Genomic DNA, 27,965 nt, shown 5'->3' on the forward strand with positions numbered 1-27,965 from the left:
GTGCTTTATTCTCCCAGATTTTTGCTATCGGAGTGGGTCAGTTTTGGCTATTTGTTTTCAGTGTTTTTGATCTTATTGACTCCATATCCACTTGAGTTGTTTTATCTGTATTTTGGCAGGTCATCTCCTGCATTCCCTCCAAAGAGGGTTCCCAGCTGAGCACAGATCCAGAAGGCTTTTGCACTTACTTCCACAGCCAGGTGGCAGGTGCACAGTCAGCAGCATCAAAAAGTCACTGATCTACTGGTGCATGTGTGACAGGCAGGTTAGAGCTTCCACATGCAGGAGGAATTTGGAAGACAGAGAAGCAAGTTCCCTTTACACTGCTGCAGCTCTCTCCAGACTTCAGCACAAGTTCAGGACTACTTGGTGAGGAAGTTAATTGTCAGCGTGTGACCCAGTGGCTAGTTGGTTCATCACCATGATGCCAGCAGCATTAAGAAGACGATGCCACAGACCACCTGCCACAGCACACAGCCTAGCAGCCCAAGTCCAGCATAGTTGGCCTCTTCCACCCAAAATACACTTAATGGATCAGATTGAGATCATTACTACAACAAGTTGAGCACCAACAATCAAGTCACAAAGAGTGATTGGGGGGGGGGGGGGGGGGGGGAATTGGAAGACTTTGGTAAATGAGAGATGGGGATGCTGTTAAGGGAGAAATATGCTGGGTACTGAAGGGGAAGATAAGGGGGATGCTGGACATGGGAAGCAAATAGGGAGGCAGAGGGAATGCTGGCCATGGGTGAGACAACAGGGTGTAAAATAAGGTATTTTCTGGAATGGACATGGGATTGAGACAGGTCAGGGGATGGTGCCAAGAAGCAGTGTGGGCAGGGCTAGGGGCTCATTCTATAATTTCCTTCTCACAAACTGGACCCCCTTGGCAGCCCTCAGCCATATTATACCTGAATATTCATCACTGGTACCTGGGTATAGAATATTGACCTGATTTTAATTAATTGTTGTACTCCCGTTGCAATCAGAAAAAGGTTATATAAATAAATTGTAATTAAATAAAGGGGTGCTTTCCTCCCAGTTCTTATCTCCAACTATAATTGTTGTTGCAGTATTCTGAGTTGACTCTCTGCAGGAAATTCATGCCACACGTCTTACAATCTAGTCAAGACAAACACACATGACAAAACCATACTATTCCTGTAAATCATAAGCACTAGTATAGTAGTACCATTTGTTGTGTAGGTTTGCCTAAGCTCTGTGAAGCAGGGACTATTGCTTTCACCTGGAAGTTCTTACCACTGAAAGGCAGTAGTGGTACAAACACAAAGCAACACATCCACAACTGGCAGAGAGCATCAAATGAAAAATGGATATAATGGATGCAAGCTTCTGGAATATTCTTGTATACTACTAGTGGGAGCTTAGAGGGGAGAGGATATTTCAGAGGCACCAGCACCGCAGCAGAACCCACCATTAGAAACCCCTCAAATAGCTCCAACCATGCTCTCCCTAATCCTTGTGCCTCCTTCCCAACTCATATTCGAAGCTTCTAGAAATTAAGACACATTCAAGCTGAAATACTCTTGAGGACTCCATCTAAGTTTGTTTTATTCTACTGTAATTCATAATTATGCAGCTTCTTTAGGGCAGACAATAAATTATCAATTACTGTGCTTACGAGGCAGCTGCAGTGATACATAGTGCCTTATCACCATCACACCTCTATAACCAACCCAGCGTGGCTCCATTTCCTATGTTAAAAGTGAGGGGGAACCACACTGTGAAATCAAATCAAGTGTCTCTAGGCCAATATGAGCACAACGCTGACTGTAGTGATTGTGAAGCTAAGAATCATCCAGAATGTACACATCTGGAAAGATTTGCAAAGACACCTACATCTGCTCTTTCAACAGTGTGCTATACTGTTTGCTCATCATAAGCTGCTAGAGGCTAACACGTTAGTGTTGGACATCAAAAGGTGGGTGGAAAGTCTTTTAGTGGTTACAGTGACATCTGTAATACACCGTTGTTGTATAACTGCAAACATAAAATGAGTTCAAAAGATAGGTGTAATATCTTTGATATCACAGAATAACAACGTTTTGAACTGATTCATAAAGCAGTTTCATTTGCCCTAACTTGCTTTTTTTTGTTAATGTTTTTCTCGTTTTCCATTTCTAGTTATTCTCTTCCAAATTAGCCATCAAGTCTGTATGAGCCTTGAACTACATTAGGATTTCAGAGTTGATTGGATGATTTGAGAATTGATCAAGTTTTGTGATTTTTCCTTTTCTGTTCACGTGTACTGCACAGAGGTCTGCAGGCGAGACTCGCTTCTTTCCAGATACAGAGTCTCAGCTCTACTCTTGGGTGGCTCAGCATAAACTGAAGGTCACCTTTTATGTCTTTGAAACTTCTTCATCAACCAATGAACAAAAAATGGCCAGAGGAGAAGAAATATGAAAGCATGATATGAGGCTGTTGGGGGCCACCAGGATGTCACCTGAGGATAAGGACACAGAAAACAGTAAATAAGAGTCAGATTAAGTTAAAAACACACTGCATGAATCTTAAAATACATCATTCAATTAAAAACAAATACTCAATGCTTATTTATATTTCTGTAAAATTTGCAGATAGCAAAAGTAAGTCTGGAGGGGTAGATGATTCTAAGACAAAGCTGCACTTAACTATACCATACCTAGAGGCTCATATGTGACCCTCATAAATCCCTTAAACCTTCTTGGACACCTTGCTTAGTAGTAAGTTCTGTATTCCAAGAGAGGACATAGCTTTTTGATTGTTTCCAGGTTGGACTTTTGCTTTTCTATGCTGGCTGAGGAGGGAGAAGGGCCCAAGCCATTGTGCAACAGCATAATCTAGTGGCCAAATTCAAAGCCCACAACATCAAAGCCCATGTTACATCCTGGCACAAGGTCCCCCAGCTGAGGGCTTACCACAATGACTGGACTAAAGTTAAATGGGAAAGAGGGCTATGAAACATGAGGCAAATCAGCAGTTAGCTGTAAATGAAGGGTCAAAATACTGTAGCCCAGTGAAGGCTGGTTCTGTATCTATTCTTCCCCTTGCTTTATTAAAAAAAAAAAAAAAAAGCGAGTATGTCTGCAAGTTAGAAAGGATAATATACCTTTTTTGTTGGAGAATTATGAAGTTGTAAAGAACCTTTGTCAACCAGCTGGGCCTGGAAGGTAGAAGGAGATTCTGTATTACAGACTTGCTAAAAGGTGATCTCTTTAAAGCATATCTTAGAAGCCACATTCAAACCCATGGCTTTCACAGTGGCTTCCTTGGCCTTAGTAAACATTGCATCTTTAACCTTAAAATTATCTTCATCTCTACAGCTGCTCATAAATACAGTGCTGCTCCCTACCTATGTGTCCCTAATTCTGAACTGGGGATGCATCCCAAAATGGTTGCTATGTTCATCCACTCGACAACTGTTTGCCAAACTGTGCCACTTGAACTAAGGATTCTTTTTCTGCACCATATTGCATATACCTGAGAGACTGTCAGTGCTTCCAGGCGGGTGAGTCGGATGGATATATCACTCAGGTCATTCTGCAACATGCGGACGGCTGCAGTAACCTGCGCAGTCAGCTCAGGCTGGCCTTTCACTTCTTTGATGGAGCTGCTGTCTTTCCTAATCTGCCTTTCTCCTGGCCTGGAAGTACGAGCTTCTGTGATCAGACAAAGATTAGCATCAGGGTTGGCTTGGATCAGGCTTGCTTCACACAGTACCAATAATACACCTTAAACCTGGCCCACAATAACTAATATTCCCATCCTCTCAACTGGCTCTGCCAATAATAGATCTAAGCTTCATCAACAAAAAGACATGCAAAGTACAGCTGACATGATTGGATTGACTAAAGGAGAAATAAGAAGCTACCTACCAATTGTCTTTCCTTGAGTCCATCTAGACCAGTCCAGATATGTGGATTTATGTTCTCATACCAGCAGGAGACTGAGAACCACTCAAACAAAACAACTTAACCTCGTATCCCCTTATAAAAACAAGAGGGTAAAAAAGCACAAATAAGAACTAAACCATAAAAAGGCCCAACAAGAAACACCAAGCTACAGCAGCTATACAACAGAGCGTAGTAACATTAAATTCACTCTGGCTCCCAAAAATGAATACAGCTCACTGAACACTCCAGCCTCCCCAGGAAGTGTAACTCCAGGACGGGTTCTGGACTGGTCTGGTCTGAAGGGACACGAGAAAAGAAAACACGAGCAAGTAAGATCTAATTTCTCATCTCTCTTTGTCTCTCTAGACCAGTCCAGATCTGTGGGAAGTACCAAAGCAGTATCTACCAAGGAGGAGAGGTGGAGACAAACCTAACTCCAATATCCTTGCCTTAAAGGCTGGATCCTACTGAGCCTGCACATGAAGTCTGTATGGGTGAACAAAAGAATGCAAAGATGGCCATGTGGTTGTCCTACACATATTCTGTGGCAGAACCCAACTATGTTTTGCCCAAAAGGAAGCTTGTACTCTAGTAGAGTGTGCCCTTCAGAACCAAAGACACAGCCTGCTTCTGGAAAAATATGCACTAAAGCAATAGCTGCCTTATTCCAGTGGGCCACTGTCACCTTTGACAAGGCCTCTCCCTTCCTGGATCCCCTAAACAACCCAAAGAGATGATCTAACTGCTGAAACTCTTTAGTTCTCTTCAAGTAACAATGCGAGGCCCACCACACATCAAACTGATGGAACTGCCTCACATATTCCTGATCTCCATCCTTATGAAAACACTGGAAGAAAGATTGATCGACGCATGAAATGGGGACACTAGGCAAAAAGGAAGAAATCATATGAATCTCTACTCTGTCCTCCAACATCACCAAGAAGGGATCTCTACATGACAGGACCTGCAACCATGAAATCCTTCTGGACAAACATATTGCTACAAGAAACAGTCATCCTTAAGGGAGTCCTTCACCAATACTGAGAGAATAAGGCTTAGGTCCTAAGGGGGCACTGCAAATGCGTCATATCCTTAAAAAAAACTAACTTCCAGGTGAGCTGCCAAGGAGTAACTCCACACTTGCACACGATAACTGCTGTCTGAACCCACAAATTCCTCAGGGTCAAACCCTTCTTCAGGCCAACGGAGAAACAAGGACTGAAAAGGACTAGTCTGATTGTCTTGGTGCCAAGCCTCAAATATTTTCCACAAGCTCACATGAGAGAGAAGTTGACCTTTTCCTGGAATGCAACATAGTCAAAATTACCTGGTTGGAACATCCTCTCTTCCTGAACCTCATCTTCTCAACAGCCAGGCCTTAAGGCAGAAAGGAAACATGTCCAGCATTAGAAATCGATCCCTGAAACAGAATGCCCTTCGTTCTCGGGAGCAGTAAGGGATTCTTACATTTAGCCTCATGAGAATTGGGTTCTCCGCTCTTTAAAGCCCCCTGCCCACTATGCAGCAGGGTGGAATCATGTATACCAAATCTTCTCTTAGCCAAGGCTGTATGAGAGTGTGTATTTCTGCTGACTGATGCTCCCTTCTGTGACTGAAGAACATGAGTACCTTGGGATTCAACACTAGCCATCAAATCCGTGAATGGGAACCCCCAACACTAGACAATGTGATTGAAGACCTCATCCACTAACCTCTACTCTTCCAGGTCCACTATGTTCCTGCTCAGGAAATCAGTACGCAAATTCTCCACTCCATCCACATAAGCTTCTGGTAGAGACGCCAAATGCCTCTCTGCCCATCACATAAGTAGCCTTACTTCTGCCACCTGCTGGCTTCGTGTGCCTTATGAATGATTGATGTATGTCACCGTGCTGCATTTTCAGACAAAATCTGCACTGCCTTGTTCTGTATCAGTGGCTAAATCTTCTGGAGTGCCTGGTCACTTGCCTGCCTGGTGTAAAGGTAGGAAAATAGGGGAGGGCGGTTCTGAAAGCCAAATTTAGGCTCTTAGGTAGAGAGTAGGACCCAAGAGGCAGGCAGAGCTTCAAAGTCAATACGTGGATGAGACGATGGTACAGGGATGAGGGATTTAGATTTGTTAGAAACCGGGTGAGAGAAATCCACCTAAGTGGATGAACACAAACTCCCACGTAAAAATAAAAGCACAAAAAAGTGGGAAATGGACCAATGACTCCAGAGAAACGGGAAAAATACCAAAGAACCACTTTATTCAATGACTCATTCAATGACTCGACACAACTGAAACTGTGTTTCGGCCAGAAGGCCTGCTTCAGGAGTCTAAAAACAACAAATATTTAAAAACATCAATTCAAATAAAACAAGGATAGATATTCAATAACATAAAATGAAATAAACACATTAATTAAAAAAATAATAATAAAATAATAATGAGAGATTATACATAAAAAAAAATTTTTTAAACAATATATATCTAAAGTATAATTCTAAACCATAATGAGATAAACGTTTAATGAACAAAAATTTAAAATAAGCAAATTGAGAAAAATAGGAAAACATGCATCAGAATCTATGTCTAAAGTAAAATTATCTATAAACAATACAAAATAATCAAATGAACTTATATGATCTGATAGAAATAACATGTAGTAAAAGGGAATTGGAATGAAGACCAAAATTGAAAAGTAATAATAAGAAAATATGCATCTAAAGTAAAAAATTATATATATATACATAAACAATGCAGAATGATAAAAAGAACTTATATGATCTCAATAGGGATAAACGGCACATATATATACATATATTCCCTTTTACTACATGTTATTTCTATCAGATCATATAAGTTCATTTGATTATTTTGTATTGTTTATAGATAATTTTACTTTAGACATAGATTCTGATGCATGTTTTCCTATTTTTCTCAATTTGCTTATTTTAAATTTTTGTTCATTAAACGTTTATCTCATTATGGTTTAGAATTATACTTTAGATATATATTGTTTAACATTTTTTTTTTTTTGATGTATAATCTCTCATTATTATTTTATTATTATTTTTTTAATTAATGTGTTTATTTCATTTTATGTTATTGAATATCTATCCTTGTTTTATTTGAATTGATGTTTTTAAATATTTGTTGTTTTTAGACTCCTGAAGCAGGCCTTCTGGCCGAAACACAGTTTCAGTTGTGTCGAGTCATTGAATGAGTCATTGAATAAAGTGGTTCTTTGGTATTTTTCCCGTTTCTCTGGAGTCATTGGTCCATTTCCCACTTTTTTGTGCTTAGAAACCGGGTAACATTCTGGGAAAGGGGGAGGCTATTCTGAAAGGATGACTCCACCTTATCCGGGATAGAACCAGATTGCTGGCACTAACATTTAAAAAGGAGATCGAGAAGCTTTTAAACTAAAATTGTTGGGGGGCGGGGTGGGGGGGGGGTGGGAGGGCAGGAAGCCAACAGTCACCCAGCACCACATGGTTCAGTGTGAAGTATCCTTGAAGGATACCACTGAAACAGGTAAAAGAAAGCCAGGAGTGTTTAAGGTAAGAGCAGAATAAAGGATGCAAATTATCCCCATCAAGCAGCAAGGAAGAAAAACAATTTGAAATGTCTCTATACAAATGCTAGAATCCTAAAAAAATAACTCACATTAGCCCTCTCCTCAAGTCACTTCACTGGCTCCCTATCCATTTCTGCATTCAATTCAAACTTCTCTTACTGACTTATAAGTGCCTTCACTCTACCGCTCCCCAGTACCTCTCCACTCGTCTCTCCCTACACCTCCTCTCGAATACTCTGTTCTGTGGATAAATCTCTCGTCTGTCCCCTTCACCTTTACTGCTAACTCCAGACTCCGTTCCTTTTACCTCGCCGCACCTTACGCCTGGAATAGACTTCCCGAGCATGTACGTCTAGCCCCGTCTCTTGCTGTTTTCAAATCCAGGCTAAAAACCCACCTCTAACTCTGTTTTTGACTCCTAACCACTACTCACTTGCCTGTACACTTCTATCCCCTCTCTTTAATTCCCCTACCTCTTACTTGTTCTGTCTGTTTACCTGTCTAATTTAGATTGTAAGCTCTTTGAGCAGGGTCTGTCTTTTCGTGTATGGTGCACAGCACTGCATATGCCTTGTAGACCTATAGAAGTGATAAGTAGTAGCTGACTTCTGAGGGCAATACTTCTGTGCCTCTTTGAAGTGCCCTTCGGTTGACAGAAAGCAGCCAGCTCCTCAAGGCCTATCTTTAGGAAAGTGTTGGAACTTCAGAATTCCCCCAAGTCCTTCACAATCTTCCCAAGATTTTCTCAAACAGCAACTTCCCCTTATAGAAGGGCTGACTGAGTATGATGTCTTTGAGGCTACGTCTACCATGCTCTTTGTTGACATCTAGATCAATCACACAAAGCATTCACCAGAAAGGCAGGGCCTACCTCCGAGACTTACATAAGAACATAGATAGCTATACTGGCTGGGTCAAACCAATGGTCCATCCAGCCCAGCATCCTGTTTCCAATAGTGGCCAAGCCAGGTCATAAGTACCCGAGAGAAACCCAAATTGTGGCAACATTCTATGCTACAAATCCCAGGGCAAGCAGTTGCTTCCCCATTTCTGTCTCAATAGCAGACTACGGACTTTTCCTCCAGGAACTTGTCCAAACCTTTTTTAAACCCAGATTCGCTAACAGCTGTTATTACATCCTCCGGCAAAGAGTTCCAGAGCTTAACTATTTGTTGAGTGAAAAAAATATTTCCTCCTATTTGTTTTAAAAGTATTTCCATGTAACTTCCTCAAGTGTCCCCTAGACTTTGTACTTTTAGAACAAGTAAAAAATTGATTTACTTCTACTCGTTCTACACCACTCAGGATTTTGTAGACCACAATCGTATCTCCCCTCATTGGTCTCTTTTCCAAGCTGAAGAGCCCTAACCTCTTTAGCATTTCCACACATGACAATCCTAATAAATAAATATATAATAAATCCTTTGACAATCCTGCAAGGAACCCTTTTGGCAATGTAGAGCCCAATGGAAGCAGGCACTATCCTCTATAGATTGCCACTTGTAAGGCTAACATCAACACCTTGAAATAATGCTTCAAAAAGCACCTCTATTTGCTGATCTTGTGGATCCTTGAGTGCTGTACTCCTTCCCACAGGCATGATTGTCTTTTCAGTTACTACCAATACCAAAGGTGTCCACTTTCAGGACAAAATCTCTCTCTTTCTCAGTAGGCACTAGACTTAGCCTGGCCATGAACCTCCCCCCATCTTTAGACCCACATCCAGCATGTCTCATTTAGCCGTGATTATACACTTGATCGTTCTGTGAACCAGGAAGGTGGCAGTTTCTTAGTCTCCACAAGCAGCAGATCGTCTGTAGTCAGGACCTCCATAAGCCACCGGTGCAAAAAGCGAAAAAGCTCTGACACGTGTCATCTGTAGCTTTCTCACAGCCAAAGAAGGATGGAAATATGTGCTTTCAGAGCAAGCCCTAACTGGTCTCAGGTGTACAAATAATTGGCAAGGGTGGGAGGGCCCACAAACAACTGGTGTGTGTGGGGGGGGGGGGGGGGGGGGGGGGTCTGGCTCCACCAGGTTTGGCACCCCAGCCCTAGCCCTGTTTCCCTTTATTTTTTTTTTTTAAACCAAACAGCTCAGTACCTTGAAAATCTTAAAAAAAAAAAAAAACTTCCCTACAGGCCTTCACTACATTCCTCAGACTAGATCCAGACTGCACAGGTCTAACTCACCTATGATCTGCTGGAGAATAAATACCAGCAGGCTGTGGATTGCACAGGAACTTATAAAGGACACCACCATCAAACCAATGATTCTCAGTCTCCATCTGCTGGTAGGAGAGCATAAACCCACATATCTGCACTAGTCTGAAGGGATGAAGAGGAAGGTAAAATTATGTATCATACCTGATAATTTTCTTTCCATTAATCATAGCTGATCAATCCATAGACTGGTGGGTTGTGTCCATCTACCAGCAGGTGGAGATAGAGAGCAAACTTTTGCCTCCCTATATGTGGTCATGTGCTGCCGGAAACTCCTCAGTATGTCGATATCAAAGCTCCATCCGCAGGACTCAGCACTTAGAGAATTACACCCACAAAGGGACACTCTGCCCAGCTCACCACCGCCGAAACGGGGGAGGGGAATTAACCCAGCTCATCCCCACACAAGTGGGGGAGGGGAATCCGTCCAGCTCATCCCCGCGGAGCGGGGGAGGGACACCACACCCGCCGATGCGGGGGGATCTGGCTTATCCTGCAACCAAAACCGCGGGAGGAGCTGACTGACCCTAACACCGCCGAAGCGGGAAGGGTACAAAGTTGCCCTACAGCCGCACGAAGCGGGAGGGAGTGCCGGCAGAATTTAAGTCTCAATCCAGCCCCGTAAAACGGAGGGGAGAGGAATGCAGCAGCTCACTGTAACACAAACTCGTCTCAACTCTTGAAGAATCCAAGTGAAAAAACTTGAACACGAAGTCCTCCTGAAGTAACTGAAGACTAAACTTGAACCTAAAATTCAACCAGAATATAAACAGTACAGATATCTGGGAGGGGCTATGGATTGATCAGCTATGATTAATGGAAAGAAAATTATCAGGTATGATACATAATTTTACCTTCCATATCATCATGCTGATCAATCCATAGACTGGTGGGATGTACCGAAGCAGTACTCACCCAGGGCGGGACATTGAAATCCCTGACCTCAACACTGAAGCTCCAAACCGGGCCTCCGCCCGTGCCGCCACAGTCAAGCGGTAATGCTTGGAGATTGTATGGGCCGATGCCCAAGTTGCCGCCTTGCATATCTCTTCCAAGGAGACGGACCCGGCCTCTGCCATCGAGGCCGCCTGAGCTCTAGTGGAGTGAGCCTTCAGCTGGATAGGCGGCACCTTCCCCGCGGCCACATAAGCCGCTGCAATGGCTTCCTTGACCCATCTTGCCACTGTAGGCTTAGCAGCCTGCAGACCCTTACGAGGACCTGCAAACAGGACAAACAGATGATCCGACTTCCGGAAATCATTGGTCACTTCCAAATATCTGATGATGACTCGTCTCACATCCAGATATTTAAGAGCAGAGTATTCCTCTGGGTAGTCCTCCCTACGAAAGGAAGGGAGACAGAGCTGCTGATTCACATGGAAGCGAGAAACAATCTTGGGCAGGAAGGAAGGCACTGTGCGAATAGTCACTCCTGCCTCAGTGAACTGCAGAAAAGGCTCTCGACATGAGATTGCCTGGAGCTCGGAAACTCTTCTGGCTGAAGTGATAGCCACCAAAAAGACTGCTTTCAACGTCAGGTCTTTCAGAGATGCCCTCGACAAGGGTTCAAAAGGCGGCTTCTGTAATGCTCTTAGCACCAGGTTGAGATTCCACGCAGGCACCACCGAGTGCAGAGGAGGGCGCAGGTGATTAACTCCCTTGAGAAAACGCACCACATCTGGCTGCGAAGCCAGGGAAGCACCCTTCAGGCGGCCCCTGAAGCAAGCCAGGGCCGCTACCTGGACTTTAAGGGAACTGAGCGACAGGCCTTTCTCCAGACCTTCTTGCAGGAATGCCAACACTGAAGAAATTGGAGCAGTGAATGGAGAACATGAGCCTGCTTCACACCACGCTGCAAAGGTACGCCAAACCCTGGCGTAAGCAGTAGAGGTAGAGCGCTTCCTCGCTCTCAGCATAGTGGCGATGACCTTGTCTGAGAAGCGCTTCTTCCTCAGATGCTGCCGCTCAATAGCCAGGCCGTAAGACCAAAGGGGGAGGGATCCTCCATCACCACGGGACCCTGATGTAACAGACCCTGCTCCACTGGCAGCCGCAGAGGATCGTCAACTGAGAGCCTGATCAAGTCCGCATACCAGGGACATCTGGGCCAATCCGGACCCACCAGGATTACCCGGCCCGGATGCTTTGCCACCGGGTCTAGCACCCTGCCCAACATGGGCCAGGGCGGGAACACATAGAGGAGCTCTTGTGTCGGCCACTGTTGGAGAAAAGCATCTACTCCCAGGGATCGAGGGTCCCGTCCTCTGCTGAAAAAGCGCGGCACTTGGCAATAGGCCGATGACGCCATCAGATCTAGGCTCGGCTGGCCCCAGCGCTTCGTGATGCCCAAGAACGCCTGAGCAGATAGCTGCCACTCTCCGGGCTCCAAGGTATGGCGACTGAGAAAGTCCGCCTTGACATTGATGACTCCGGCAATGTGGGCCGCTGACAGCTGTTCCAGGTTCGCTTCCGCCCACTGGCATAGATTCATGGCCTCCTTGGCTAGAGGGGCGCTCTTGGTACCTCCCTGGCGGTTGACATAGGCCACAGCCGTGGCATTGTCCGACAGGACCCGTACTGGCTTCAACGCCAGTACCGGGATGAACTCCAAAAGCGCCAACCGAATGGCTCTGAGTTCCAGGAGGTTGATAGACCACTTTGCCTCTGCAGGAGACCAGAGCCCCTGCGCTGTCCTTCCCAAGCAGTGGGCTCCCCAGCCCGACAAAGAGGCGTCCGTCGTGACGACAATCCACTCCGGGGTCACCAGAGGCATTCCTGCAGACAACTTGTCTGTCTGCGTCCACCAGCTCAGCGCCTTGCGCACTGCTGGGTCCAAGGGAAGGCGCACAGCATAATCCTCCGACATCGGAGTCCAGCGCTGCAGCAGAGAGTGTTGTAGTGGTCTCATATGAGCCCTGGCCCAGGGCACTACTTCCATCGTGGCCGTCATAGAGCCCAACAGCTGCACATAGTCCCAAGCCCGAAGAGGAGAGGCTACTAGGAACTGGTCCACCTGAGCCTGAAGCTTGACAATCCGATTGTCTGGCAGGAACACTCTGCCCACTTGGGTGTCGAATCGAACTCCCAGATACTCCAGGGTCTGAGTTGGGCGCAGCTGGCTTTTCTCCCAGTTGTTGATCCACCCCAGGGAGCTCAAAAGAGCAACCACCCGGTTCACAGCTTTGCCGCACTCTGCATAAGAGGGGGCTCGGATCAACCAGTCGTCCAGATAAGGATGGACTTGTACTCCTTCCTTCCTCAGGAAGGCCGCGATGACCACCATTACTTTGGAGAAGGTCCGCGGAGCAGTAGCCAACCCGAACGGGAGGGCTCTGAACTGGAAGTGTCGGCCCAGCACTGCAAAACGCAGAAAGCGTTGATGAGGAGGCCAGATGGGAATATGCAAGTACGCTTCCTTGATGTCCAAGGATGCCAGGTACTCCCCTGCCTTCACTGCCGCTATAACAGAGCGGAGAGTCTCCATGCGAAAGTGCCGAACTTTCAAGGCCCGATTGACCCCTTTGAGGTCGAGGATAGGCCGTACAGAACCTCCTTTCTTTGGTACCACAAAGTAAATGGAGTAACGTCCCTTGCCAAGCTGATTTTCTGGCACCGGAACGACCGCACCCAGGCGGATCAGATTGTCCAAGGTCTGCTGCACTGCCACAGCTTTGACCGGAGACTTGCAGGGAGAGAGTACAAACCCGTCTCTTAAGGGTCGGCAGAACTCTAGCTTGTAGCCGTCTCTGATGACTTCCAGCACCCAAGCGTCTGAAGTTATTGTGGTCCACTCGCCCAGAAACGAGGACAGCCGTCCTCCAATCTGCACTGGGGGGTGGACCCAGGCCCCGTCATTGGGTACGAGACCCTGGGGGAGGACCGGAGGGAGCACCTCCGGGACGGCGGTCTCTGCGAAAGGAATGCTGCTTGGGGGAGAAGTTCCTCTTGAAGGAAGAGGAGGCAGAAGAGCCCGACCTGCCCGGGCGGTACCGACGGGCTTCCTGAAACCGTCCTCTGGAGGTACCGGGGCGAGTACTAGCCCGAGCCCTGACCTCTGGTAACTTCTTGCCCTTAGACGTGCCGAGATCGGTCACGATTTTGTCCAGCTCGACCCCAAAGAGCAGCTTGCCTTTAAAAGGCAATTTAGCCAGGCGGGATTTAGAGGCGTGGTCAGCAGACCAATGCTTCAGCCAAAGCCACCGCCGCGCAGAGATTGTCTGAGCCATGCCTTTAGCTGAGGCCCTCAAGACATCATACAGCAAGTCTGCCAAATAGGCCAAGCCCGATTCCAGGGCCGGCCAATCAGCCCTCAAGGAATGATCCGAGGGGGAAGCCCGCTGCACCATAGTCAGGCACGCCCTGGCCACATAGGAGCCGCAAACTAAGGCCTGCAAACTTAAAGCAGCCGCCTCAAAGGACGACCTTAAGGCCGCCTCCAATCTTCTGTCTTGGGCGTCCTTTAGGGCCGTGCCACCTTCCACCGGTAACGCCGTTTTCTTAGTCACCGCAGTGATTAAAGAATCCACGGTAGGCCACAGATAGGCCTCACGTTCACTTTCAGGCAAAGGATAGAGGCGGGACATAGCCCTAGCCACTTTAAGGCTCGCTTCCGGGACATCCCACTGAGCCGAAATTAAGGTGTGCATAGCATCATGCACGTGGAAGGTTCTAGGCGGGCGCTTCGTCCCCAGCATAATGGCAGAACCAACCGGGGCTGAGGGAGAGACGTCCTCCGGAGAGGAAATCTTCAAAATGCCCATAGCCTGCACTAACAGGTTGGGCAAATCCTCTGAGCTAAAGAGCCGCGCTGCAGAGGGGTCATCCGCTCCATCCGAGCGGGGATCCGTCTCCTCCAAGGAATCCGCAAAGGACCGTTGGGAGAACTCAGAAACGCTGCCCTCATCTACATCGGAGGAGACAAAGTCCTCCAAGGCCTGGGAATCAACCCGAGGGCGTTTACCTCCGGGGGCCTCAACCTCTTTACCAGACGAGGGAGCAGGGGCAGCGTTTTGCATAAGGAAGGCCTGATGCAGCAGCAAAACAAACTCGGGGGAGAAACCCCCCAGACTGTGCACTTCCGTAGCCTGGGCTACAGCCCTAGACGCACCCTCAACCGGCGCTCGCAAGAGCGGGGGAGAGACATGCTGCGCATCCAAAATGGCGTCCGGCGCGACACTCCGCGAAGGAGCCGCGCGGGAAGAACGGCGCTTAAGTTTAGCCGCTTTTGTGCCGTCGCCCAAATTAAGGGCGTTCATGGCATTAACGTCTCCCACCTCAAGGGCGGCCCAAGAAGAAGCCGTCCGAGCCGCGTGGCCGGCCAAGATGGCGGAGGCGAGCAGCGGGGGATGGGCGTTTATGGCGGGAAAAACCGCCACACCGGAGGAAGGACCGGGACACTCATCGGTCACGAAACTGTCACCCAACAAGGGCGAATCAGACTTTAAGACCCCCGCATCCCCTCTAGAAGCGCACAAGCGATCCGGGGAGCGACTCTTTGCGCCCTCGCCCTCCGACGCCATAGGCCACGTGGAGATCAATCGGGGAACCCCCTGCCCGCTATAAAAAGGTAAAAATTACCTGCTTTCCGCTCCAAGCTGTAACGACCTGGTGTCCCAGTGAGTAGCTGCAATAAACGTTTAAATAAACGTCGAAATAAACGCCTTTAAGGACGTTCAAAAATTTTTTTTTTTTTTTTTTTAACGGAGCCAGCGGGAGGGGGGAGAAAAGGAGGGACCTGGCGCCACCAGGTTTGCACTTGCTCAAGAAGAGCCCTCAACCCCAGGCACTCAACAAAACCTAAAAATTAGGCTTGGAGGCCTAGCCAGAGCTGCTGCTGTGTGTGACCACCACCTGCTGAGATAGAGAACATACTGAGGAGTTTCCGGCAGCACATGACCACATATAGGGAGGCAAAAGTTTGCTCTCTATCTCCACCTGCTGGTAGATGGACACAACCCACCAGTCTATGGATTGATCAGCATGATGATATGGAACAAGCTTTGGTGCACTACAAAATGCAGCGAGGTCAGTTTGTTTTAGGAGCTGCAATAGAGGGGCAATGAAATCACTACAAGATCTAAAAGAAGAGGCAGGAAAGGAGTCAACCTCATATGTGGCAGAGGTTATAAATTAAAAAGTGCAGGATAAAGTGCTCAGTAAGATGATAAATAATTGAAATCTATTCTTTGATGGTGTCCCATTTCTGCGAGGTTACATTAATGAAACCACCACCACAGAAAAAGCTCAGCAAAGATAGAGGGATGGCAATCAAAGCAATGCAGTTGTCTGTTGGACCTTCCTTAATACATGAACCCAATAAAAGTAGCTGTATCATAAGTGTCATTTAAAGCGAATGCTACATACCTGTAGAAGGTATTCTCCGAGGACAGCAGGCTGATTGTTCTCACTGATGGGTGACGTCCACGGCAGCCCCTCCAATCGGAAACTTCTCTAGCAAAGTCCTTTGCTAGTCCGCGCGCACCGCGCATGCGCGGCCGTCTTCCCGCCCGAAACCGGCTCGAGCCGGCCAGTCCAGTATGTAGCAAGACAATACACTTCAAGGGAAGACACAACTCCAACGGGGAGGCGGGCGGGTTTGTGAGAACAATCAGCCTGCTGTCCTCGGAGAATACCTTCTACAGGTATGTAGCATTCGCTTTCTCCGAGGACAAGCAGGCTGCTTGTTCTCACTGATGGGGTATCCCTAGCCCCCAGGCTCACTCAAAACAACAACCATGGTCAATTGGGCCTCGCAACGGCGAGGACATAACTGAGATTGACCTAAAAAATTTACCAACTAACTGAGAGTGCAGCCTGGAACAGAACAAACAGGGCCCTCGGGGGGTGGAGTTGGATCCTAAAGCCCAAACAGGTTCTGAAGAACTGACTGCCCGAACCGACTGTCGCGTCGGGTATCCTGCTGCAGGCAGTAATGAGATGTGAATGTGTGGACAGATGACCACGTCGCAGCTTTGCAAATTTCTTCAATAGAGGCTGACTTCAAGTGGGCTACCGACGCAGCCATGGCTCTAACATTATGAGCCGTGACATGACCCTCAAGAGCCAGCCCCGCCTGAGCGTAAGTGAAGGAAATGCAATCTGCTAGCCAATTGGAAATGGTGCGTTTCCCTACAGCCACTCCCCTCCTATTGGGATCAAAAGAAACAAACAATTGGGCGGACTGTCTGTTGGGCTGTGTCCGCTCCAGGTAGAAGGCCAATGCTCTCTTGCAGTCCAATGTGTGCAGCTGACGTTCAGCAGGGCAGGAATGAGGACGGGGAAAGAATGTTGGCAAGACAATTGACTGGTTCAGATGGAACTCCAACACAACCTTTGGCAGGAACTTAGGGTGAGTGCGGAGGACTACTCTGTTATGATGAAATTTGGTGTAAGGGGCCTGGGCTACCAGGGCCTGAAGCTCACTGACTCTACGAGCTGAAGTAACTGCCACCAAGAAAATGACCTTCCAAGTCAAGTACTTCAGATGGCAGGAATTCAGTGGCTCAAAAGGAGGTTTCATCAGCTGGGTGAGAACGACATTGAGATCCCATGACACTGTAGGAGGCTTGACAGGGGGCTTTGACAAAAGCAAACCTCTCATGAAGCGAACAACTAAAGGCTGTCCCGAGATCGGCTTACCTTCCACACGGTAATGGTATGCACTGATCGCACTAAGGTGAACCCTTACCGAGTTGGTCTTGAGACCAGACTCAGACAAGTGCAGAAGGTATTCAAGCAGGGTCTGTGTAGGACAAGAGCGAGGATCTAGGGCCTTGCTGTCACACCAGACGGCAAACCTCCTCCATTGGAAGAAGTAACTCCTCTTAGTGGAATCTTTCCTGGAAGCAAGCAAGATGCGGGAGACACCCTCTGACAGACCCAAAGAGGCAAAGTCTACGCCATCAACATCCAGGCCGTGAGAGCCAGAGACTGGAGGTTGGGATGCAGAAGTGCCCCTTCGTCCTGAGTGATGAGGGTCGGAAAACACTCCAATCTCCACGGTTCTTCGGAGGACAACTCCAGAAGAAGAGGGAACCAGATCTGACGCGGCCAAAAGGGAGCAATCAGAATCATGGTGCCTCGGTCTTGCTTGAGTTTCAACAAAGTCTTCCCCACCAGAGGTATGGGAGGATAAGCATACAGCAGACCCTCCCCCCAGTGCAGGAGGAAGGCATCCGATGCCAGTCTGCCGTGGGCCTGAAGCCTGGAACAGAACTGAGGGACTTTGTGGTTCACTCGAGATGCGAAGAGATCCACCAAGGGGGTGCCCCACACCTGGAAGATCTGTCGCACCACGCGAGAATTGAGCGACCACTCGTGAGGTTGCATAATCCTGCTCAACCTGTTGGCCAGACTGTTGTTTACGCCTGCCAGGTATGTGGCTTGGAGCACCATGCCGTGACGGCGAGCCCAGAGCCACATGCTGACGGCTTCCTGACACAGGGGGCGAGATCCGGTGCCCCCCTGCTTGTTGACGTAATACATGGCAACCTGGTTGTCTGTCTGAATTTGGATAATTTGGTGGGACAGCCGATCTCTGAAAGCCTTCAGAGCGTTCCAGATCGCTCGCAACTCCAGAAGATTGATCTGCAGATCGCGTTCCTGGAGGGACCAGCTTCCTTGGGTGTGAAGCCCATCCACATGAGCTCCCCACCCCAGGAGAGACGCATCCGTTGTCAGCACTTTTTGTGGCTGAGGAATTTGGAAAGGACGTCCCAGAGTCAAATTGGACCAGATTGTCCACCAATACAGGGATTCGAGAAAACTCGTGGACAGGTGGATCACGTCTTCTAGACCCCCAGCAGCCTGATACCACTGGGAGGCTAGGGTCCATTGAGCAGATCTCATGTGAAGGCGGGCCATGGGAGTCACATGAACTGTGGAGGCCATGTGGCCCAGCAATCTCAACATCTGCCGAGCTGTGATCTGCTGAGACGCTCGCACCCGCGAGACGAGGGACAACAAGTTGTTGGCTCTCGTCTCTGGGAGGTAGGCGCGAGCCGTCCTAGAATCCAGCAGAGCTCCTATGAATTCGAGTTTCTGCACTGGGAGAAGATGGGACTTTGGATAATTTATCACAAACCCCAGTAGCTCCAGGAGGCGAATAGTCATCTGCATGGACTGCAGGGCTCCTGCCGCGGATGTGTTCTTCACCAGCCAATCGTCGAGATATGGGAACACGTGCACCCCCAGCCTGCGAAGTGCCGCTGCTACCACAGCTAGGCACTTTGTGAACACCCTGGGCGCAGAGGCGAGCCCAAAGGGTAGCACACAGTACTGGAAGTGGCGTGTGCCCAACTGAAATCGCAGATACTGTCTGTGAGCTGGCAGTATCGGGATGTGTGTATAGGCATCCTTCAAGTCCAGAGAGCATAGCCAATCGTTTTGCTGAATCATGGGGAGAAGGGTGCCCAGGGAAAGCATCCTGAACTTTTCTTTTACGAGATATTTGTTCAGGGCCCTTAGGTCTAGGATGGGACGCATCCCCCCTGTTTTCTTTTCCACAAGGAAGTACCTGGAATAGAATCCCAGCCCTTCTTGCCCGGATGGCACGAGCTCGACCGCATTGGCGCTGAGAAGGGCGGAGAGTTCCTCTGCAAGTACCTGCCTGTGCTGGAAGCTGTAAGACTGAGCTCCCGGTGGACAATTTGGAGGTTTTGAGGCCAAATTGAGGGTGCATCCTTGCCGGACTATTTGAAGAACCCACTGGTCGGAGGTTATGAGAGGCCACCTTTGGTGAAAAGCTTTCAACCTCCCCCCGACTGGCAGGTCGCCCGGCACTGACACTTGGATGTCGGCTATGCTCTGCTGGAGCCAGTCAAAAGCAGGCGTCGACGTCAGAACCTGTTCCGGGCGAGGATGCTGTTCCGGGCTGTCCAGAGTGGAGCGCATCGACACCTCCTGAACAGAGGGTGAGCAGTCCTCTCGGTGCCGATGCCTGCTGGGTGCCGACTCCCTCGGCGACCCAGAGCTCTCGGTGCCGACGCGGGGAGGCGACCGGTGTCGATGCTTCTTCGACTTCTTCCGAAGCATGTCACCGGAGCTCCCCGGCACCGACGAGGAGGACGTAGAATCCAGCCGTCGCTTCCTCGGGGCCGAGGCCGAAGGAGGTCGGTCTCGGGGGGGCTGTACCGCAGGAGCCCTCAGGGTAGGAGGAGACCCACCCGAGGGCTCACCGCCACCAGCAGGGGAATGGACAGCCCTCACCTGCACTCCTGACGATGCACCACCGTCCGACGACATCAGCAGACGAGGTCCCAGTACCACCGACGTCGATGCAGTCGCCCGATACCTTGGCGCCGATGCAGAGGCCCGATGCCTCGATGTACTCGATGCAGTGGCGGCCGAGGAAGATGGTCTGGACGCTGACGACGTCGATGCACTCGAAGATCCCGGTGCCGATGCCGACGAAGAGCCCGAGAACAACACGTTCCACTGGGCTAATCTCGCTACCTGAGTCCGCCTTTGAAGCAGGGAACACAGACTACAGTTCTGAGGGCGGTGCTCGGCCCCCAGACACTGAAGACACGACGAGTGTCTATCAGTGAGCGAGATTATCCGGGCGCACTGGGTGCACTTCTTGAAGCCGCTGGAAGGCTTCGATGTCATGGGCGGAAAAATCACGCCGGCGAAATCAAAATCCGAAATGACGGAAAAAGAGCACCAAAAAATTTTTAAGGGAGAAAATCTCGACCGAGGCCGAAAAGAGGCCTACCCCGACAACGAAAGAAAACTTATCGGGGCAAAAAGCTGGAAGTACGGGAAGGGGTTGGCACGAAACCCGGGGGGGGGGGGGGGGGGGGGGGGGTTTCCGGAGCACTTCCCGACACTTTAAAAGACTTTTCCGAAGAAAAAAACACGTCAAAATAAATTTGGACGCGCGAGGTCGAATTTCCGGGGCTCGACACGGCGAAACACGACCGTACCGAGTGCGGACAAAAGAAGACTGGCCGGCTCGAGCCGGTTTCGGGCGGGAAGACGGCCGCGCATGCGCGGTGCGCGCGGGCGCGCGAGGACTAGCAAAGGACTTTGCTAGAGAAGTTTCCGATTGGAGGGGCTGCCGTGGACGTCACCCATCAGTGAGAACAAGCAGCCTGCTTGTCCTCGGAGAACATAAGCAACACAGAAATGCTTTCATGCACTATTTTTTTAACAGACTAAAACAGACTGCATTCAAATCAAGCAGATTCATGCAAACACTTATTTGCCCAAGCTAGATAAAAGGGAGAAGCACCTCTCTCCCACCCCCACCAGCATCAAAAGTGAATGGCACATGATAGGAGCCTAAGATGCCATTCCAACATCATAACCGGTGATCAGCAGGATTAAAAATAGAAAATAAATAAATCTAACAAGGAAGAAAGACTGTGAGAACCCTTACTGCATACCTCTTGCATCCACAGGGTTCAGGAATCCATCACCCATCTCACTATGTGGGCTCCACCCTTCCTCCGCCAATTTTTCCATCCTTGCTCTCAGCTTTATATATGATCCCTCCCAACTTTCAGGTTCATACTGGGGTCCATTCTTAGCGTTGGACTGGGAGCTGAAAGAATCAGTCAGCAGTTGATTCTGTCTCAGACAGCACCATACAAAAGAAAAAAAAGGAATCATAATGACAAGTATATTACTAGCTAAAACTGTCACATATCCCCCCCTAGAGCCATCCAAAATAACTACTATTACTTATCACTGCTATAGCGCTGTTAGATGTACACATTAGAGTCCCATTCGATGGCAATTACAATTTAGTCAAGACATGTAAATGTTTTGCATTTTAAACCCCGAGTGAAAAAAACTATTTGTTTCGCCACGCAGGCGTTTGTGGTCAGTAAATTGGTTCTAGCAGCGGCTTGGAAGTGCCCTACTCTCCCGGGTCTTCAGACGATTTTACGCAAGCTGGACTATATTCACCTGTCTAAATTGACCGCCCTGCGCACAGGACACCTATTAATGTACCACAAGATTTGGGACTTAATGTTCAGTGGACCTCACATCTGGACTCTTCCTTACTCAGTAAATTGTTTTGGGGGGGGGGGGGGTGTGGTGGGGGAGGGGAGGGAAAGATATAAATGAGTTGTATTTTCGCATCTGACATCACACTCCTTTGGAAGGTTAGGTTCATAGTCATATTGTTATACGATGACTGTCTTATTGTTATTATCTTTCTCAATAAAGGAAAAGTTAAAAAAAAAAAAAAGACATGCAAATGTGCGGTTTCAGGAAATGCATTTATGACAGCTTTCATGGTCAGAAAATCAACATGTTGAAGGCCAGTTCAGTGGACAGTGCACAGGAGACCTAGGGTTTGATTGCTAAGTTGGACTTTTGCTCCTTCAGTTTTACAAAGGATTCTGTGGAGGCAGCACTCAGCTTTTTAAGAGGAGGAAATCCCAGCTCTCGCATGTCAACAGCTGCTGACCACACTGGGGGAAGAAAAGAGGGGCATGTTTACCACATTGGAGAGTGATACAAATTAAGGGCTGCACCCAACGTAGTTACAAATGAAGGATCATAACACCATTACTCAATGAGAGCTGAAAGTGTAAACATTTACTCATATGGAGTTGGGTTGAGGGAGGAAAACTACACGTGGTGACTGCATTTTCAAATTACCACTCGTACTTTCAGGCACACATTTTGAACCTGCTTCAGTGCAGAGACAAAATAAGCAGGTTAAAATGTGTCCATCAGTGTGTGTACATTATCCATGGGAAGTTCCTTTACAAATGACCTCTTGTAGCAGTCTTGCGAGATTGCCACTAGGTATCATGGTAGCCATTTTGAGAATGGAGCCAGCATGGTCAGGAGAGACTGTAAAATAGGCCTGAGGAGGGTACAACAGGACAAAGCGGAAAGGAAACTACATCAGAAGAAGGCGGGATGAGCTGAGAGGGAAGGGAAGGGAAGCGACGAGGAGACGAGCCTGCCTGCTGCTTTCACTGCCGGTTTGCCGCGACTTCGGGTAAACAAAAGATTTTGGGGAACACGGGAGCACGAACGGCCGTACGGGCACAAAAAAAAGCACTGGTTATAAAAACTCAGAACACAATAGAGTGGTGCATTTATTTGTCTCTTCCATAGTGCATTGAGGGGAAAGCAGTCACTCACCTGACTGAGCTCCAGCTGATCCAGAGAGTCACAGAACACTTCACTTTCTGAATCACTGGTCACCTGGCTGCACTCTGCTCCTTCTCCTGGAATGGGAATAGTGCTGCTTAATAAGAGGGTCCTGAAAGGCCACAAAGATCATTCAGCCAGCAACTCATTTCCCAGCGCTACATATTAACATGTTGGGAAAGTCACATAGACTTCCTAAGCAAATTCAAGGTCCAGCTCCACCAGTTTTTGGATATGTACAGATGGTTCAAAAGGCAGCTACTAAAATGGTCAGTGGTCTTTGCTATAAAGCATATGGAATACAGACTTAAAGATCTCAAAATACTCTGGAAGAAAGGGGAGACTCTGAAGATGTGAAAGAGCCATTTAAATATCCCTGTAGAATAACTGCACAGGAAGTGAGTTCCTTTCAATTGAAAGGAAGCTCTGGAATAAGGGGGACAGGATGAAGGTGAAGGGGGATGGACTAAGAGTAATCTAAGGAAATACTTCTTTACTGAAAGGGTGGTGGATGCATGGAATGACCTACCAGGTGGAGACCAAGATGGTACCTGAATTCAAGGAAGCTTGAAACAAATACATAAGATCTCTTGAGGAGAGGGAGGGACAGTAGATAGCATGGATGGGCAGACTTGATAGGCCATATGGTCTTTATCTGCTGTCATTTTCTCTGTTTCCATGCTTCCGCCTAAGAGCATTATGTATTTATTATTTGGCTTGCAAGTGGTAACTCAAGGTGAGTTACATTCAGGTATAGTAGGGATTTATCTGTTCCTTTCCCTTTCTTACAATTTAAAGTGCGTATCAACTAAAGGGCATAAAGCCCTTAATGCACACTAACAAGGGTACCGCACAACGGTGTTAAGATGTTCTGTCATAATTTACCTGTTAGTGCGTGTTTTAGGGAATTTTTCTAGGAGAAGGCATAGCATGGGTGTGGAAACATTATCCTGCTAGCACGTTCTATGTTAACATGCATTAACTGGATATCAGCTAAGTTAATGCTGAATCATTTGGGGGGGGGGGGGGGGGGAGGGAAATTCATCAAGGTGTGATAAAAGATCACACTTTACCGCAACCTTGATTTGCCGTGGGATTCAGTAAACCTGCAGGATCCTAGTACCACAGGTTGCTGAAAATGCCTTACAAGAATAATGCTGCTTGCAAGTTGCTCATGGCCTTGGAGCATCGGTCTGTAAAGCCATAAAGGTCCCCCCAGTCCTGGCTGTACCCCCTGTGGCTATCTGTGAAACAGCACTGGCGATCAAGGGGAAGGGAATGAGAGGGAGTGTCTTCAGGCAGGAACAAGGCCCAGTTGTTCCTGCTAGCAGTAGTCATATGAGACTACCACTAGGGGCACCATTTGAAGGAAGGAGCTGACTGGACAGGAGCAACTGTCTGAAGAACCTTGGACTCCCACCCCTCCAAGACACCTGCATCTCCTGTACCACCAATGCAGTTTCAGAGGTAGGTAGGGGCCTGACGCTGAGTATTAAAAGGCCTAATGCCACTTGATGAAATCTTCTTACATAGGGGTCACTAACTGCTCCCATGTTAAATCCTAGCATTTACTGCGTGCTAATGACCTGCATTAAAAAATACCCTTAAAAGAAAAGCATTAGATTTGCAATTAACACACACTAAAATAAGTGTTAACTCCAAAATCTAACTTCTTTTAGTAAACATGCCCCTAAATTTGTACCTGAAGAAATGGAGGATTAAGTGACTTGCCCAAAGTCAGAAGCAGCAGCAGTGTGATTTGAACCCTGATATTTCTGGTTTTCAGCCTGCTGCTCTAACCAATAGGCTCTCTCTCTACTCATCTGTCTGTGTTATTTTTAGATTGTTAAGCTATATTGAGCAGGGACTGTCTCTCTGTGTCAGGTGTTCAGCGCTGCGTGCATCTGGTAACACTATACAAATGTTAATTATTTATTTATCTCATTTGTACCCCCCCAGTTTCCCAACAATGTCAGGCTCAATGTGGCTTACAATGCACCAAAGAGGCAAGTGCCAATGTAGCAAAATGAAACTAATACAGCAAATCTATAAGTGATAATGGGGAAGAATAGGAATGGATGAGGATAGAGGGCAAGCTGGTAGGAAGGGAATATGTCTAAATAATAATAATAATCTGGTGCAGAAAGACATCAACCACAGACAGAATAAATGTTTTTTTTTGGTTTGTAGTAGATAGCAAGGAAACAATAGTCAAGAAGCTGAAAATCAAACACTTTTTGGTGTCCAAGATCTTGGGGTTTGCTTAGAATTAATCATGCAATATGAAAATAAAGAAGAAACTGACCATATCTGTTTTCCAGTGTCGGGGTCGAGACCTGGGAAATGCTGATCAGAGCCTCCTCAGCTTCCTTTTGCAGCTTCTCCTCCAAACTTGGGGTGCAGACCCATTTGCTATTGTACTGACTGAGCACTGCTTCTGTGTCATGCTCCTGCTCCTTCTCCCTGAGGCCTGTGGTTTTGGGTGTCAGGGTATCAGGAAGGGCGATCTTTGGCTCAATGTCACGTTCCACTTCTTCTGTCTGCATCATAACATGCCTGTTTCTTTCCTCTTCACTTCTGATATATTCACCTTTTCCTGCTGTAGCAAAATGAAATATGTAAACACACTGTATTTGCCAACACCATGACCTCAAATCAAAATACTGGTTTTATAAGGAGAAATTAGATCTTACCTGCTAATTTACTTTCCTTGATTCTCTCTAGACCATTCCCAATGAGTGGGTAATATACACTCCTACCAGCAGAGGGAGACTAAGAACTACTGATTAGTGACTTACAAAGGAGCAGTGCAATTCCCCCCCCCCCCAGCCCACCTCCTCAGTATTTCGAACAACAAAGCCAAAAGATAAAACAGATAATCAATAACAGAAACAGGCACAGAAACCCCCCAGTGAATAAAGAGGAAAGGGAGCACCCATACAGATAAACCACTGGCCTAAGACCAAAAAATAAACCGGAGCATAAGCAGAGACCAGACCAAACCCAGTTGAGCTCCAGAACCTCCTCGACATGACCCTTAACACTTGGGTGGGGTTCAGGAATGGTCTGGAGAGACTTAGGAAAGTAAAATTCACAGGTAAGATTTAATTTCTCCTTCTGTATGCTCTACTCTAGACCATTCCCGACAAGTAGGAAATACTCAGGCAGTACTCAATGGAGACGTAGCCTAGTGGTTAGTGCAGCAGACTTTGATCCTGGGGAACTGGGTTTGATTCCCACTGCAGCGCCTTGTGAGACTGTAGGCAAGTCACTTAACCCTCCATTGCCCCAGGTCCAAATAAGTAAACTGCTTTGAATGTAGTTGCAAAAACCACAGAAAGGCAGTACATCAAGTCCGATTCCCTTTCCCTTACTCACAGAGGGTGGGACAGGTCTCTAGTTAACACTGATGCCCTGAAGGAAGCGTCCTGCCATGCCTGGACATCAAGCCTGTAATGCTTCACAAAGGAATGAAGAGACGACCAAGTCGCAGCTGTGCAAATATCCTGCGGCGGAATAAGAGAATGCTTTGCCCAGGAAGCCTGTGGCCACATGAATGAGCCTTCAATGCTGGCGGCTCTGTCTTGCCCAACAGTTAAGTATGTGGGCGCAATAGCCGCCTTAATCCAATAGGCAATTGAAGCCTTACATGCCACCTCCCCTTTAAGCGGTCCTCCAAATGGAACAAATACACAATTCATCTTCCGAAATTTAGTCCGAGAAACATAACACTGCAGAGCCCTGTGGACAATGAGCAGCAAAAGCTCCCTCAGAGAACCTTCTCTAGGAAAGGGGGGGGGGGGGCAAAGAAATAGATTGATATGAAAGGGGGAACCACCTTAGGTAGGGGGAAACCACTACATGCAATGCCAGAACCTTGTCTAATGAACTGACAATGCATCGACTGGGGACTTGCAGGGAGACACGAGGAAGACATCTGGAAGAGGGCGACGAAACTCCAGAGCATAACCATATCGGACGATGTTGAGGACCTACTAGTCCGAAGTCACCTGGGCCCACTGGAGGAGCCACACTGCTAATTGTTTTCTTTGCCTGAATGGGCCAACATGTGGGTGCTGTGGATCTCTGCTGTTCTGTTTCTTCAAGTTGAAAAGGTGAAGCTTATTGTACTCCAGTATTTTGATGGTTATTAACATTCACATTCTCTGCGAAGTTGATTTATCTAAACCATTTTGAACCCTGAGGGGGGCTCTGTGTCGAAATTCAGCCCATATAGGGTCTTTTGGGTCAGTCTACTTTGGCAAATAAACTTTTCAACGCTCTTACTCCTCGTTTGGTTGGTCATTTAGAACTTCTCTCACTTTCACCCCTGTTGTTTCTGCTTGCCCATCACCAGTACAACTGCTGCAACCTGCCGCCAATGAGATAAACTGGAGACTGTGCCTCCAAGTCCTCATTATGAGGGTCTAGAAGTTCCAGAACTCCCTTGGGCACCATCACGTGCCATTCAGTGACCCCCTTGAAAGGGCTGAAAGGACTGACCCCTATTCTAGAAACAGCTGCGCTGAGGACCAGATCCCCTGCCTGGCCGATACTTCCTCAGCTCCTGGAAATGCACCCTACTGGCCACCTGCAACACAAGTCTACCTTAGGCATTCAGCCTCCACAAGCTCCCGCAAGTCCTCGTGGTAAGGAAAGGTCTGTGGGGGTTTACGCACCCCTCTGCAGTTGGCACCAGGACTCTCTCTGCCATCGGTCTCTGCTACACAGCACAGGAGAAACCTCTGAAGTCTGAAGAAACAGAGAGATGATAATCTGCAAACTGTCACAGCAGAAAACAAAGCACCAGAAGTGGCCATGAAAGACAGCATCAAGGGTAGAGCTAAAGGGAATTTTTGCACAAGATTCTGCATTACTGCTGTTAAGGAGATGTGCTACTTTCCTGTTTTGAAAGTGCCGAGTCTGTTGAGATTGATTTTGGCTTTTGGGAGGAAGTTGTGCAAAAATCCCCTTTAGCCCTACCCCTGATGCAGCCTACCAAGGCAAAACGTGGCCACACCACATGCTCTGTTTTGAATAAAATTGTGCTTTTTCTATATCTACTGGTCTGCTCTGTGCTGTTTTCTAAAACCTCTGAAATGACTGCTTCTTGGTCCTTTTTTTTTGCAAGCCTAAACATGGTAGTCCCTTCACCCGACAGTCACCT

General features: G+C 47.8%; 1 protein-coding gene across 1 annotated transcript in view; it reads right to left on the reverse strand.

Moving 5' to 3' along the window:
* Positions 1-1,542: 1,542 nt before the first annotated feature.
* Positions 1,543-27,965, reverse strand: part of ACBD4 (acyl-CoA binding domain containing 4) — a 61,649-nt gene continuing 35,226 nt past the window's right edge. The window contains exons 6-11 of the mRNA XM_030220860.1: positions 25,104-25,397; positions 22,790-22,875; positions 21,067-21,250; positions 3,484-3,662; positions 3,113-3,166; positions 1,543-2,467 (exon numbers count right to left, since the gene is read on the reverse strand). Coding sequence (XP_030076720.1) covers positions 2,357-2,467; positions 3,113-3,166; positions 3,484-3,662; positions 21,067-21,250; positions 22,790-22,875; positions 25,104-25,397 — 908 coding nt within the window. The 3' untranslated portion in view covers positions 1,543-2,356. The remainder of the gene's footprint in view (positions 2,468-3,112; positions 3,167-3,483; positions 3,663-21,066; positions 21,251-22,789; positions 22,876-25,103; positions 25,398-27,965) is intronic.

The sequence above is a fragment of the Microcaecilia unicolor genome, chromosome 12 (genome assembly GCF_901765095.1).
Source record: "Microcaecilia unicolor chromosome 12, aMicUni1.1, whole genome shotgun sequence".
Lineage (NCBI taxonomy): Eukaryota > Metazoa > Chordata > Amphibia > Gymnophiona > Siphonopidae > Microcaecilia > Microcaecilia unicolor.